The following is a 15,920-nucleotide window of genomic DNA, read 5'->3' on the forward strand; positions in this document are numbered from 1 at the left end:
TTCCCAAACCTTGTTTTCCTGATTCACTACACTGTTCACTACATCACAGAGGGCCAAAGTAAGTAACCGAGTATAATAGTAAATAGCAAAGTGGAAGCATATTAATAAGAATACCTTTCTTTTCTTTTATAATATGGTTTTACTTCATCGGATGAAATACTTTGGGAAAGGATCAACTTAGCAATAATAAGAGACCAAAGTGTGCCATTTTTTCTAGATCTAAAAAAGAAGCAAAAACACAGATAATAAATACAGATATACAGATATAGGCATGCATCAATCATTCTGAAAAGTGTTAGAATTTTAAAACACTGATTATCAGGATTCTTTTTTCATAATTAAATAAATTTGGATCACTAAGTTATACAAAACTTTGTACCCAACTGCCACTAATTACCCAAGGACTTTAGGTAGTTCTTCACACAACAGGAACTGAGTGCTCGCTCCCAGGCAACATCAAAGATTCTTGAGGAGAGATGACCTTCAACATCCTACTTGCAGATCAGACGCCAAAGCTGAGAAAGGGCTGTCTCCCAGACAGTAACTGAGAGTCTCAGTAAAGCAAAGAAGCACCCATAAAACCCTGAGGGAAGGGGTTGACCTTTTTTGGCTACCTGGATCTTGCCATGTAGACTAGACTGTCTCCAACTCACAGAGATCTCTCCCGAGTGCTGGGATTAAATGCCTGCATCACCACATCCAGCAAGATGAAAGTGTTAATTTGGACCAGTGTTAGAAAGTCTGGTATCCTCACACTGTAAAGCATATTCAAAATACTGGTAAACTAAAACAAGAAAAATTTCATTTCAAACAGTTAAACATCTAACTATGCTACAAGAATTGTTTTCATAATCCATTTTCCTCATCTAGGGAAGAGAAACTCATGGCTACAACATTAAGAAACATCTAAATTGCAGTACAGTTAAAGTACAGGTTGAAGCCAAGCAGTGGTGGCGCACGCCTTTAATCCCAGCACTCGGGAGGCAGAGCCAGGCGGATCTCTGAGTTTGAGGCCAGCCTGGGCTACAGAGTGAGATCCAGGACAGGCACTAAAGCTACACAGAGAAACCCTGTCTCGGGGGGTAAAAAAGTACATGTTGAATTTGAAAGCCATGGGAGGACCAGTCACATATAACAAATTAAAACAATGTCTACAGGCTTCTAATTCTTTCATCTTCTGCTACCTCAATGTATTTATGAATTAAATAAGAGGCAAAATCCAAATACCTCCCCTAGAAGATTAAATATTTAATATCTGTAAGTGTAATCTGTAATAGTAAGTTCTTACTATTAAAAGGGGTTTAGATCAATGCTTTGATTGAAACAAAAGCAAAAACTGGCTTACATTTTATAGAAGGGAAAGCCATATACAAATAATGACTTTACAACAAATTGAAAGGGAGTCTCACCTGTCAAATAACAGCTGCAAGAGGCTGGAAGTATTACCAAGTACAGATAAGCTGCCATACGTTATATTCATGTTTTGAAGCATTACAGAAAATCCAGTCACAATAGGCGGTGGATTGTCAAGTTCTTCACACCATTGCAGTGAATACAGCAGCTCTGCAACTAACAGAATGGGCATAGCCGGTTATCAAAGGCACATGGTGTACAGTGCCCCTTGCTGACTGAACTGTCATATACTATCTAAGTTTGTGGAAAGCTAAGTCTGGGGCTCTCCCTTGTCTCCTCCAAAACTCCTTGTCCTGGAGCAAGATGGCTTCCTAACTCTGTAAAACAAGGACAAAGTCAGCCGGCAGCTGAGGGTACTGAAAACATGATGGTGAGAACAGAGAGAAAGCAATCTGTTTCCACCAACGTAACTATTGTTTATCCCACAGTCTAAACATCTGCAATGGAAAAAAGACACTGGAAGCTTATCCATGGAGAGGACCAAGAGGACCCTCCACCTGGGTCTCTCCCTGAGTTGATATCCACTAGATGACTTTAGTGCCCACTCTGATGATGTTATTTGTTGCTGTTCATTCTTTAAATGCAAACCTTACTGGGGGCAGCACTGCTCTGACCAGGCCAACAGGAACTCCAGTTAACACTCAACTGTGTTTCCCCAGTTGATTTCTGCTGCAGATCTGTACAATTACAGATGTTACCTTTTGTTTGCTCTCTCCATTTAGCGACTCCAGTCATGTCTGCTAGACGCTGTGACTGCTCAATTTGATGATGCTTTGCTACCATCTGCTACTTCTATCAGATACTTGGTATTTATCACCTTTGCTTGCTGGGCACTTAATAAATCTGCTCACTAAAACCGAAATCCCAGCCGTCACAGACTCTCTGGCCATCCAGAACACACTTTTACTCCTCCACCCATTCCTAATAGCTGTGCTCACTCATAAAAGCAGCTGTCAGCTAGTTTTCAAATGGCTTTGAGATATGAAGGTGACAAAAGCTGTCAGTCATAAAACAGCACCTTCGTCGAGTGCAGCGGCATGTACCTATAGTCCCAGGCACCCAAGAGGCTGAGGTGGAAGAAATTAGAGACAGTATGGCAACTCAGAGAGGCCCCATGTCAAAACAAATACCACTCCTCTTCCAAACAGAGCCCTAATTTACTAGACACTGAAAAAAGCCAGCTAGGACTATAGCAAAGCTGTTACACAAAGGTAAAACAAACTGGGCCAAGGGTGGTATTAATGCTCGAAGAGGCAGGCAATCTCGGGGAGTTCAAAGTCAGCTTGATCTACAAAAAGGTAAAGGCTACAGAGGTGGCTCCACAGCTGAGAGCCCTTGCCAAGTCTGTTTCTCAGCACCATGTCAGACAGCAAACAGCCGACTCCAGCTCCAACTCCAAAGGGCCCAACCCCTTTGGCCTCTGAGGGCACTCGAGTGAACACACTCACATACAGATACACATACCTACATCTTAAAAGATTTATTTATTATGTATTCAGAAGAGGGCACCAGATCTCATTACAGGTGGTTGTGAGCCACCATGTGGTGGTGGCTGGGAATTGAACTCAGGACCTCTGGAAGAGCAGTCCGTTCTCTTCTGAGCCCTAAAATACATCTTAAAAAACAAAAACCACAGAGGGGAAAAAAAAAAAAAAAAAAACCAGAAAGAAAACCTAAGAGGCTCTGAGACCTTAGAAGAGAACTTCATGCCAATTAGGCAAAAACAGGATCCAGTGAAAACTACCAAAATAACATGGGGTACGGGTGGGGGACACATGCCTTAAATCCCAGTACTTCTTAAGAAGCAAACAAAGGAAGATCTCTGTGAGACCAGCCAGGGCTCCATAGTATGACCCTGTCTCAAACAACAAACAAAGTAAGCATGTGTCTCAGTAAAAGACTGCTCTGCAGTAAAATCTCTCAGGACTGTCGTGAGAATAAAAGGACCAAGAGACCAGCAGAAAACTTCACGATCACAGGTTTCCAGCAGAGAGAGAGAGCCAAAGCTCTTACAAGTCGTGTGGGTCATGGAATCAGGAATCTGATCCTACCTTAACAAGCACTCATTAAGTTAGCAAAAACAACTACAGTATTTAACTGAGAGCCGACAGGAAGACTAAACCTCCCTTATCTGGACATAATGGCTTCAGACTTGTAATCCCAGCAACTTGGGAGACAGAGGCAAGTCCATCTTTCTGAGTCTGAGTCCATCTTGGTCTACAGATCAAGCTCCAGGCCAGCTAGAGCTATGTGCTGAGATCCTATCTCAAAAAATATCAATCAACAGAGAAAGATGACAATGATTAAGTTTCTTCTTATTTGGTAGGCCTCATGAGGCAGCCTGAGATTTTTGCCTCCAAAGAACATAAAGTGGGGCTAAGGGGCTAGAAGGCGTGGCTCACTGGTTCAAAGCAGTTGTTACACTTCCAGAAGACTGAGTTCAGTCCCCAGCACCCATGCTGGCACACTCAAAAATGCCTGTAACACTAGCTTCAGTGGTGATCTGAAGTGGTCTTCTGGCTTCCAGAAGTACCAGCATGTGCACACACATAAACTAAAAGAATGCAACAAGAATAAATCATCAACTTCCAGTCTTACGTTTGGACAGACTCTGAGCAATGTAAATTAAACACGGCACTCACAGAGCATGACTCCCTCACATGTATGCCAATTTTCCATCTGGGATACTATTAGGACATACCTATAATACTACGAAGGGGGATATTTGCTGGGATTCTAAATCTTCTTGAGATTCAATATTTGAGCCTCTATCTGCTAGTAAAATAATTAGAGCCCTGTATATAAAAGTATATATGTTCAAAAATCAAGAGAGCTTTCAGAATCCTGACAGAACACTAAGCATCACACCTGTTTTCTTCAGGGCATGTGACATAGGATCTCCTTACTCTGACGTTACACCAGCTTGAATAAAATAACAGATTTTATACCAAACTATCCTGGACAGTGCAAGCCTAAACCAAATGATAAGTTCTATTTATTTATATATTTTGTCTGTTAGAATCTTCATAAATACTCACTTATTTTCTCAAGGACATTGTTTTCTAGGACTATTTTCTTTTTCTGAGCAGTCAAGATCATTTTGCTCAATAATGATGCCGTACACAGATGACTGGGAAGAGTCTGTGTATCTTGCTCCTTAAAGTCAGTCTTGAAGCATTCATAATTTAAACTCAATCTTCCCTCTAAAAGAGGTCTGTATAACCACTGTAAACAGAACACACTAAATTATATGCCAATTCATTACATATTCTAAATTACTTATTATTTAGAGATTTCCAATGTTTATTCACGTATTCATCGAGTTCCTTTTGTTCAAATGAGACTATGAGAAAGTGTAGTTTATGTAAATCCTCAGTAGCCCAGAACTTTGGTTTCTATCAGAGCAGTCATCAACATGCACATTTCTTTAAGATCCCCTAAGACAGAGCCAGACCTTATTCCTCTTTACATGAGGCTATACCATTGTCAAATGGTATATCTGCATTAATAACACCTGTTTGTAACGTTCAATGCAATAAATGCTTTTAAGCTGGGCGACGTTGGCACATGCCTTTAAATCCCAGCACTCGGGAGGCAGAGGCAGGCTCTGTGAGTCTGAGGTCAGCTTGGTCTACAAAGCGACTTCCAGAACACATAGAAACCATGTCTTGAAAAACAAACAAACAAAAAACCCAAAAAAACAACAACAACAAAAAGATAGAAAAGAAATGCTTTTGTGGTAGTTTGAATGTAACTGGCCCCTATCAATCTCATATGGAGTGGCACTATTAGGAGGTGTGGCTTTGTTGGAGTGGTATGGCCTTGTTGGAGGAAGTGTGTCACTGTGGGGGTGGACTATAAGGTTTCCTATGCTCAGGATACCACCCAGTATCTCAGTCAACTTCCTGTTGCCTGCAAGATGTAGGACTCTCAGCTACTACTCCAGCACCATGTCTGCCTGCATGGCGCCATGCTGCCCGCTATGATAATAATGGACTAAACCTCTGAACTATAAGTGAGCCCCCTCAATTAAATGTTTTCCTTATAAGAGTAGACGTAGTCATAGTGTCTTTTCACAGCAATAGAAATCCTAAGACAGATTTTAACTATTTTTGATTCTCCAGGAAAAAACACTGAAGCATGCATGAAATAAAAACTTCAGAATGAGATAGGCACTCTGCAATGTTAAGCATACCTGAATAGGAAGAGACCGCCTCATCTTCTCCCACTCGCTGTCAGTGGGCATTACACTTCCAATATAGACTCCAAGAAGAGAAGCATTCCCACTCTCTACAAGAGTGTTCAGCAAATCACCCACAGCAGACAAGAGGACCTGAAGACTAAGAATAATGTAAAGAACTGCAGTTATGGGACAACTAGGTTCAACAATCTAGTGCACTTTAAACATCCAGACATAGAAACAGCATACCTGAGCAGACAAAGACAGACAAGAGAAGCTGATCCTTCCTACCTCTCACCACACCTAAGACACACCGAATCAAAACTTCGGGTATAGTCAAACATTTGTGAAAATGAGTGATGCTACCGTCTCAGGATGCAGTGTATGATCATTTTTAGACGTGAAATGTTTGAAATACAACTACCTTACCAAATCAAAGCATGATTATTTGAACCAACGCCAAAGATACTATATGCATTGCCTGAAGTTCATGATATGGGCAGCTATATAAAATACTCTTGTAATCCAGAATCTTAAAAATGAACCACCAAGAATAATTAATTAGTATGTATGGTGGCCATAAAAAATCAGTTATCAATCCACAAACCTTTAATACAGAATAATACCAAAACCATGCCACTAACCACAGAAGACAGTTTAGCAGATGAATAATTGTTCAACTGACAGTTTAAATGAATAATGATAAGACAAAACGTTTTCAGAAAAAATCTGGACTATCTAGTTTTGAAAATTCTTTTTTTTTTTTTGACCACAGAAGAGTTTTTATTAAAAGAAGACAGAGAATGTGACAGGCCTGTGTGAAACACACATGTGAGTGAGAAGAGGAGAGAAAGGAGAGAGGTTTTTTTTTGGTTTTTTGAGACAGGGTTTCTCTTTGGAGCCTTTCCTGGAACTCACTCTGTAGCCCAGGCTGGCCTCAAACTCAAACTCACAGAGATCCGCCTACTTCTGTGTCCCAAATGCTGGGATCAAAGACGTGCACTACCATTCCTCGCCTTTGGAAATTCTTAAACAGGTTGGAACTCACACTAATCACGAACTTTTTTTTCTTTTTAAGAGCAGGTTCTCATATAGTCCAGAATGGTCTCAGAGTTGTGAACCTTCTAGTGCTGGGGATGGTCATGCACTATCACAGCCAGAATGAGATCTTATGTAAGGGACAATGTGAAATATGCACAAAAAAGTTACCTCATGTTATCCAGAGCTGAAGACTGAACCTGGTCCTTCAGCCACAGAACTGACAAGCGTAGGAAAGTACTCTGCTTGGGTGTTACTGCAGTTTGACGGACCAACAGATTTATGCCAGAGAGCAAAGTACTTTTCAGTTTACAGATCAGAAAATCTAAAAAGGAATTAGCAATAATTTGTAATCTCACTGAATGAACTCTTATCAGTACAAAACATCTAAAACAAATTTGCTGCAGATCTGAGATCTTAAAATGTTATTTTAAAACAAAATACAAAAACTCTCATTACCAAAAGTAATTGTCATAGTCACACAATAAGCTATCTTGTACCATAATAATACGAAGTGATAAGATAGCTAGCTATTTTCCCTATCCCTGACCTTCTTTACCAAAAGGAGTTGTCCTTTGAAGAGTACAATAACAACTTATCTTTCCCAACAGAAAAATAAATATTAAAAAAGATTAGAGGGGCCAGGCAGTGGTGGCTCACACCTTTAATCCCAGCACTTGGGAGGCAGAGGCAGGTATATCTCTCTGAGTTCAAAGCCAGTTTGGTCTACACACTGAGCTCTAGGGACAACCACAGCTATATACTGAAACTCTGCTCAAAAAAAGGAGGAGGAAGAGAAGGAGAAAGAGAAGAAAGGAGCCACGCGGTGGTGGCGCATGCCTTTAATCCCAGCACTCGGGAGGCAGAGCCAGGCAGATCTCTGTGAGTTCAAGGCCAGCCTGGGCTACAGAGTGAGATCCAGGATAGACACCAAAACTACACAGAGAAATCCTGTCTCGAGGAAAAAAAAAAAAAGAAAGAAAGATAAGAAAGAGAGGGAGGGAGGGAGGGAGGGAGAGGGAGGGGGAGAGGGAGGGAGGAAGGAAGGAAGGAAGGAAGGAAAGAAGAGAACCAATTCCTACAAGTTATACTCTCTGACTTCCACACATATGCAGTGACAAATACTCATGAACCACAAATGCATACACATGCCTGTATCCACACACAAAATAAGTTAATGTAATTTTAAAGGCAATGAAGTACCCTATTAGTGCTACTGAGTGAAGAGGCTAGGATTCTAAATCATCCAGTATGGCCCCTTCCACATTGTTTCCTTGATATCAATCATGCACTTTAGAAACATAATCTATGTTTATTTTTAGCTTGGTTTTTAGAACCAAAAACATGACAGTGCTATTTTCTCAGAATGTTTAAAACTAATAAACACATTACAATTCAATTAGTAACGCCTGTACACTGACACTAACTATGAAGGCCAGAGCTGGAGATTCCCAACAAAACCTCTGAGCAGTAGGCTATTACCTGGCAAGTGTGTTCGTTCCTTGCTCTGAGCGCATAACTGAAAGAGAGTTAATAACAAATCCTCAGATGATGGCATTAGTAAGCCTCCTGCTGAGCTGAAATAGCTGAGGGCCACATCACAGACAAAAGACACTGAAGAGGCACTGTTTTCAGCTTCGGACAAGTCCTTTGTTCTGGATAGAGTTTCATGAAGTTTAACAATAATTCTTCCAACATATACTTCTCCAATCAAGTAATCTACAGGAAAAAAATCAAAACACAAATATGAAGAGTATTAACAATGCATTTTGAAATATCTTACCTTGGACTAGCAATCACTTAGCTCTTTCTGATGTTTTGTATTTTTTTAAGGCCATACATGTATACATTAAACAACAAAAAACATTTAAAAAGTCAATCTGCCCTCTAATACCTAAAAGCCCTCAAGTTTTAAAAAGCAATTTTAAAGTAAAACCCAACAATGGCCTACAAAATTCATGAGTGGGCAACTATATTATATTAAAGGACTTTAAATCAAAACTAGTATTATTATATATCATTCAAGGTCATACCATGTAACAAACACAGTATTTATAACAAATGTATTTGAAAAAACATCTCTTAAGCAACAGTATTCAAGTTAAAAGCATGAAGCCCCCTGGTGGCAAAAAGAATTATCAACCCTGCTATAAAACAGAAGTGTGTCCCTACCATTTTTAGCATGTTGTGACAATGCCAGTCTTAGCAGAGTCCACTGTTCTGAGGAGTGAGGTTCTGAAGATGTTGTGGACTCCGAATCCTGACCACAGAGACAGTCTGCCAAGGTAACCAATTTCTCTCCAAGAATACTGCCTTTTAGCCAAGGAGCTACTAAAGCATGTTTATCTGAACTAGAACATGCCTAGAAACCATAAAATTAAAGATTAGTAGCAAGATCAAAAGGTGTGTCCAGATTATTATTATGTGGCTCCTACTGGCTCCCTCCATCTTATGGTCCCAACTCTCCCCTCTACTCTTCCTCCTTCCCAGGTTCTAGGAAGACTGCAGTCTTCCCTGTCTCCCAGTAACAGGTGATAATCATTCCTGTGCTGTTATGCTATCCTCCAACCACATATACCCCCACACATCAAAATCCCATTGATTCTTTGAAAATCAGTACTTTCAAAATCTCCCCATCCATTCTAGCCCAAGATGATCACTATTTCTGACTTTCTAAAGCACTTACTAGAAGGTATTATTACACGTGTCTTGTTTTTCCAAAGAAACTGTGAGTTCCTTGCCAGAAGACATTGTTTTAAACTTCTTTGATACCTGCTAACAGCCCTGAAGATATGTTCAATGAACAATGAATGAACTCTGAAGACAGATTTATAAATGGCCTAACAGTACACTTTTGTTCATTATTTTTTCTAAAATTAAAGAACAATTGATATATAATAGTCAATTACTTCAATTAACAATGGGGTAAATTATTTCCCCAGTCTCTGAAAAAAGAGTGCCTAGGTCCAAGCATCTACTGGTAACTTTTTTATTTTCATTGAGTGGGGAAGTGAAAGAAAAACTTGTAATCCACCCCCAAAACCATGCTGATCCATGTTCCCAGAGCTTCTTTTGCTTTAAAGGCTGAGAAGAAAGGAATTTGCAACTTGGTTCATTTCAAAGCAATCTGGAAAAAAAGAAAACCCAAGTGCACGTTGGGTAGTGACTAAAAACTGCTTATATCTTATGTTAAAAAAGTATAGGTAGTCAGAGCTTACAATTCAATCTAAGCCTTATCATTAAGCTAGCCTATGTTCTTTGACAAATCTTTCAACCAACAAGGGCCTACTTCTTAATTTGTAAACCAACAGGTTTTATCTATAGAAACTAAGTTTGTCTCCTGGTAGAGAAATTTCTGAATAAAATGTCTGTCAAGTCTGTTACCAAAACCTGAGGGTTAGGGGTCTCAATGCACTAGCATAGCTAGTGAAAACTATGCAACTGTAAGAAGCCAAGATGGCTAGGGTCCCCGACCCCCAGACAACAGGACCCTTACAAACACTGCACAGGAAGATGGTCTTCCAAACACCTGCCGACCCGGCAGATACAGGAGTCAAATGGGGGACAGACATTTACTCTTTCTTTTCTTAGTTTTTAAAAATTACATTTGTGGTGTGTGTGTGTGAGAGAAAGAGACATGTTTACTTACTGTATGTGTGTGGGCGCACAGCCTGTGGCACAAGTGTGGAGCTATGGGACAAACTGCAAGAACTGGTTCTTCCCTTCTGCCCTGTGGGTCCCTCAGGTCACACTAAGGGCATATGGCTCAGCAAACAGTTACCCCCTGAGCCTGTATCAGTTTACTTTTATCAAATTACTGACTCGCCCTGTTTTGATTTAAGGCTCATCAAGCAGCTAATTTGGCTCTTCATGTAGCTTGCTTACAAGATACTTTAAAAAAAAAAAAAAATGTGGTGGTGCACGCCTTTAATCCCAGCACTTGGGAGGCAGAGCCAGGAGGATCTCTGTGAGTTCGAGGCCAGCCTGGTCTACAGAGTGAGTTCCAGGAAAGGCGCAAAGCTACACAGAGAAACCCTGCCTCGAAAAACAAAAAAAAAAAAGTGTAAATGGTGTACTTAGTAAGTTATACTTCTCAGTAACAGTAAATAATAGTAAATAGTAATTCTATTATTATAATTCTCAGTAAAAAGTAAAAAAATTCTGCACTTATATTTTGTAAAAGGTAAACCAATTGGTGAAACTGGGAATTATTGCTAAATGAACATAATTGAAAGAGTTTTTGTCTACTTAATTTTTTTATTTTTTGTAGGGCTAAGAATCAAACCTAGGGCCTCAAACATCTTGGCAAGTGCTCTAGCTCTGAGCTATACTAACAACTACACTGTAGTTTCACAAAATGAAGTTAGAGGAATTAAACAACATGTGACTGACTACACTTATTATCATTGAACTGCCATAAAAACTGATGGGACTGAAGCATAGCTCAGGGACAGAGTGCTCGATTAGCATGGGGGAGGTTTGGGGTTCAATCCCCAACACAGCAGAAAGGGAAAAAGAAAAGAAAATATTAGGATTGCTAATTTTGTTTTGTATTTTTTACTATTTTAAAGGAGAAAAACATAAATTCACATAAAACAGAAAAATCAGCAAAATATGCTATAAGAGGCACTCTCTTCAGTATTTGATTATATGCATTTAGTTATGTCATTTAAATCATCATTAGGAAAGAAGACTAGAGCCATTTAAAAAAATTGCTAAATTGCATCCTTTGATTCAGTATCCTTACTTTTATTATTAGTTTTCTTGTTTAATCAGATGGCAAACAGTACAATGCTAGAACATTTTCACATCCTGAACAGTTCTCCACATAGGAAAAGAATTCCCAGACACGTTCTAGTCAGAGCTAGCCCATTACTCACTTCTACAGAACACAGAGGGTGGAAGCCATGTACCTCAATTAGAATACAGTACAGTGCTGTGTCTATCACTTATTAGGAGACAAACTGGTTCCTCAGAGCAGCTTGTCATAATTTCCAATAATAAGGATGTGCCCTATCAGACACTCGACTACAGTCAGTGTGAGAATAAGACTGTGGTTTCGTTGACACTCACACGCAAAAACAGGAAAAAAAAGAAAGTGGGGGAGAGCTTAAAATACCTTTTCAATGATCTGAAGAAGAGAACTGCACTTCAGGTCCTCCTGAAAGGAGAAATAGAGAGTTGCAGGACAAATGGGAAAGTTTAATTTATAATAATATTATTATTACATAATTATTATATATTTATATTTATATAAACATTAATGTATAAATGTTAATTTATATATAAATACAAGTAATTATATGTAAACACTGTCTATTATAACAAAATAATATAAAATAATAAACATAATTCACACATCCAAAAGAAAAGGACAATACTAGTCAGAGACTAAAAGAATTCTCTTCTGTTACCATTTATCATCAAGGAACTGATCAGTACTTCTTAAAACAGTGACGAGCATACTGCTTGTCTTCAAACTGACATTCAGAGGCAAGTAAGCAATCCAAAACTAGCACCAAGCAGGCTTGTTCTTATCATGAGTCCTAAAATGTGTAAGAGGTCTGTAACAGTGGTACCTTGGTTAGGTCATCCATGACATCTTTCCTTTCAGTGTCACTGTCACAGCATCGGAGGGCACTATACAGGATGTCCACCAGGAAGTCCCTGTCCTTCTTCTGACTCTGATTTAGCCAGCCTACCAGCTTATGATACAAGAACTGCACTGCAGGATTTTTTTCTGCAAGTTTGACTACTTCCAGAGATTTGGCTTTGACAATATTCTTCTGTTCATCACCGAGGAGAACTTTAAATACTTGGCCTGAGGAAAAGGAGTCCAGCAGCGTAGAGAGAAACTGCAGGTGCTGCTCTGATTTCTGCTCGTTGACGAAGTTAATGCTCACCTCTGCAAGTTTACAGACTAAGTCCTCCAGAGGTTTTTTCCTTAAAGGACACACAAGGTCTGCTGAGTCAGGAAGGAGGGAAGGTTCAGTCACTCCTTCAGAGCCTTCACTGTTCTCTCCTTCGGAAGACGCACACTTCTCAGTCTCCTTTTTAGCTTCAGGTACATCATCGGCAAACCTGACCTTACCATTCTTCTTTCTCTTTGACTTCAACGAACTCTTTGGCTTCTGAAGGACCCCTACAAGGTTAGACACACCCAAAACACACCTCACATCCGCTTCCGGCTCACTGATTTTCTCAACACAGATCTCTGATAGTCTTTCCCAGAAATTTAGCAGAACATTCTCCAAGTTGTAAATGGTTTCAGCATCTTTTTCTACATTTGCTTTGGCTTCCCAAGAATTTAATGTTTCTGCTAAATGGCTAGAGAGGGGCACATGGTGCAGTCCTGGGTCTTTGAGAATGGTATCAATAAATGGAATCAACTGAAAGAGAAGGTAAAAACATAAAACTGCAGTTTCCCAGAGTTTAAACAAGGCTAGAACACAATAAAGCCTCCTACTGGAGGCCAGGGAGACAGCTAAGTCACGGAAATGCTTGCCATACAAGCATGAGGACTGTACTTCAATCACCAAAACCCATATTAAAGGACAAAAAAGTTTAAATTTAAAAAGCCAGGCAGGTCCCTGGTGTTCACTGGCCAGACAGCCTACCCAAATCTGTGCATTTCAAAGCCTGCTTCAAAAAGCAAGAGTGGATTCCTGAGAATGACACACCAAGTTGTCCTTTGGTATTCACACACTTAGACATGTATGCACTAAACACACACACACACACACACACACACACACACACACACTCACTCCTATTTGTTAAATGACTGTTTTTCCCCTCAGATCTCTGAAAAAAGTTAACTCAAATATTTCCAGTCAAAAAGTTTGACAATTTCACTCTATTCTAACTTAAATAATTTTATAATGTAATCAACCATAATTCATAATCCAGTTTTCTTTGTATCTTCTAAACTCAGCTTTTAGATTTTTCCACTTAATTAAAAGATACAAGAGGGCTGGAGAGATGGTTCAGCCGTTAAAGGCTAGGCTCACAACCAAAAATCTAAGATACAAGAAACATAGAAGACTAGAAGCAGCCTGCCGGGTGAGGTGGTGTATACCTACCATTCTAGCCCCTGCAAAGTGGAAACAAAGAGTCAGAAGTCCAGAGTTATCCTGGGCTACAAAGGAAGCTGATGCCAAGTTTGGACTACATAAGACATTGTCAAATAAATTAAATAAACAAACAAACACCAACAGTTCAGAATAGCTGGGCGGCGGCGGCGGCGGTGGCGGTGGTGGTGGTACACACCACACCTTTAATCTCAGCACTTGGGAGCAGAGGCAGGTGGATCTCTGTGAGTTTCAGGACAGGCTCCAAAGCTACAGAGAAACTTGTCTCAAAAAACCAAAAACAACAACAACAACAACAACAAAAACAAATTCAGAATAGCTTTCTTGAATTATAAAGCTAAGAAATGGAGGCAGATAGATCTTTAAGTTTGAGGCCAGCCTGGTCTACAGCACTTCATCATGAGTTCCAGGACAGCCAGGGCTACACAGAAAAAGTCTTTCTCAAAAAACCAAAAAGAAAGCAAGCTAAAGGTAAGAGATGGTAAGAGCACATACTGCTTTTGTAGATGACTGGAGCTCGGTTCCCAGCACCCCTAACAGACGGCTCACAACCAACTCTAACTCTACCTCCAGTGGATCTGAAGCCTTCATCTAGCCTTGGCAGGCGCCTACACTCACACATGCAGAGATACACAAAGTAAGTCTTTAAAAAGAGAGACGGGGCTGGAGAGATGGCTCAGAAGTTAAGAGTACTGACTGCTCTTCCAGAGGTCCTGAGTTCAATTCCCAGCAACCACATGGTGGCTCACAACCATCTGTAATAAGGTCTGTGCCCTCTTCTGGTTGTTTATACATGCTGTATACATAATAAATAAACAAATCTTAAAAAAAAAAAAAAAGAGAGAGAGAGAAAGAGACAGTACCTAAGATATTAACAAACATCCAGGATTCTATAATTGCAGAACCTGTTCTTTATCCTGGATCTCAAGGTCAAATACAACTGCACCTAAGCATTTTAGAAATAACAAGATTATTACTGAATAATTGAAACCTACACTAAACATCACCAAGAGCACCATCTAAAATCTGTTTTGCACTCTCTCCCTCTAAAGCAGTCAGGGATTTAAATCTAGAGACTGGATGTGGATAGTCTACAGATATTACACTAGCAACTGACAATACAGAATTTTCACTTATCCAGACAAAAATACACTATTCAATTTGTAAATTATCAAACTGAAATCCTTACATTGAAGGCTAACTACGAAAAATGTCAACAGGGCACAGTGAGCTTGAGTCTTTCTTGCGAACATACCTGCTCATTGACAAGCATCTGTTCCATCTCCTCCTCACCTAAGTTCTGCTGCATTATAAACCGTAAGCATTCAAAAAATGCAGAGATGACGGCTGAGCTCTCGGAAGAGCTTGCTTTGGTTCTCTCTGTTGACAGCCTAAGAAATAGTAACTGAGAATTATTCTTACAAGAAAAAGAAAATAATAATGGGGAGATAGGTTGGGGGAAGGGCTGGGGGGTGGGAGGAGGGAGGACGGGGGGAATCCGTGGCTGATATGTGAAATTAAGTTAATTATAAAATAAAAAAAAAAAAAAAAAAAAAAAAAAAAAAAAGAAGGGGCTGGAGAAATGGCTCAGAGGTTAAAAGCAGCGACTATTCTTCCAGAGGTCCTGAGTTCAATTCTCAGGACCCACATGGTAGCTCACAATATCTGTAATGAGATCTGGCACCATCTTCTGTGTACACAATAAGTAAATATAAATCTTTAAATAAATAAAAAAAATAAAGAAAAAGAAAATAAAAACTCACAATCACTAAAGATATTAAAAGGGTATCATACTGAAGAAAGACTTTAAAATCAAATTATTAAAACTAAGAACTAGCCAGGCAGTGGTGGCCTACACCTTTGATTTCAATATTCAGGAGGTAGAGGCAGGTAGATCTTTGTGTGTTCAAGGACAGCCTGGCCTACAGAGCCAGTTCCAGGACAGCCAGGGCTAAGCAGAGAAACCATGTACTAAAAAAAAAAAAAAAAAGAAAGAAAAAAATAAGAACTAAGAGCAACCAAAATACATAGCTAATGAGAATGTAAATGTCAAGAATTAAGAAAAAAAAAACTTATTTTCAAAACTAAGAGACAGAATTCCTGCCTATGTGTCAATCCATCTATAAATATGAAAGATGAGACATAACCAGAGATTACTACATTTAAAATGTGATAATAGTAAAAATATGCATTTTACT

At 39.5% G+C, this 15,920-nt stretch overlaps 1 protein-coding gene across 1 annotated transcript in view; it reads right to left on the reverse strand.

Moving 5' to 3' along the window:
• Nucleotides 1-15,920, reverse strand: part of Ltn1 (listerin E3 ubiquitin protein ligase 1) — a 53,670-nt gene that overhangs the window by 21,390 nt on the left and 16,360 nt on the right. The window contains exons 9-18 of the mRNA XM_036203362.1: nucleotides 14,978-15,113; nucleotides 12,211-13,020; nucleotides 11,751-11,792; nucleotides 8,804-8,993; nucleotides 8,114-8,350; nucleotides 6,803-6,956; nucleotides 5,609-5,753; nucleotides 4,452-4,638; nucleotides 1,410-1,569; nucleotides 115-219 (exon numbers count right to left, since the gene is read on the reverse strand). Coding sequence (XP_036059255.1) covers nucleotides 115-219; nucleotides 1,410-1,569; nucleotides 4,452-4,638; nucleotides 5,609-5,753; nucleotides 6,803-6,956; nucleotides 8,114-8,350; nucleotides 8,804-8,993; nucleotides 11,751-11,792; nucleotides 12,211-13,020; nucleotides 14,978-15,113 — 2,166 coding nt within the window. The remainder of the gene's footprint in view (nucleotides 1-114; nucleotides 220-1,409; nucleotides 1,570-4,451; nucleotides 4,639-5,608; nucleotides 5,754-6,802; nucleotides 6,957-8,113; nucleotides 8,351-8,803; nucleotides 8,994-11,750; nucleotides 11,793-12,210; nucleotides 13,021-14,977; nucleotides 15,114-15,920) is intronic.

This window comes from Onychomys torridus, chromosome 12 (genome assembly GCF_903995425.1).
Source record: "Onychomys torridus chromosome 12, mOncTor1.1, whole genome shotgun sequence".
NCBI lineage: Eukaryota > Metazoa > Chordata > Mammalia > Rodentia > Cricetidae > Onychomys > Onychomys torridus.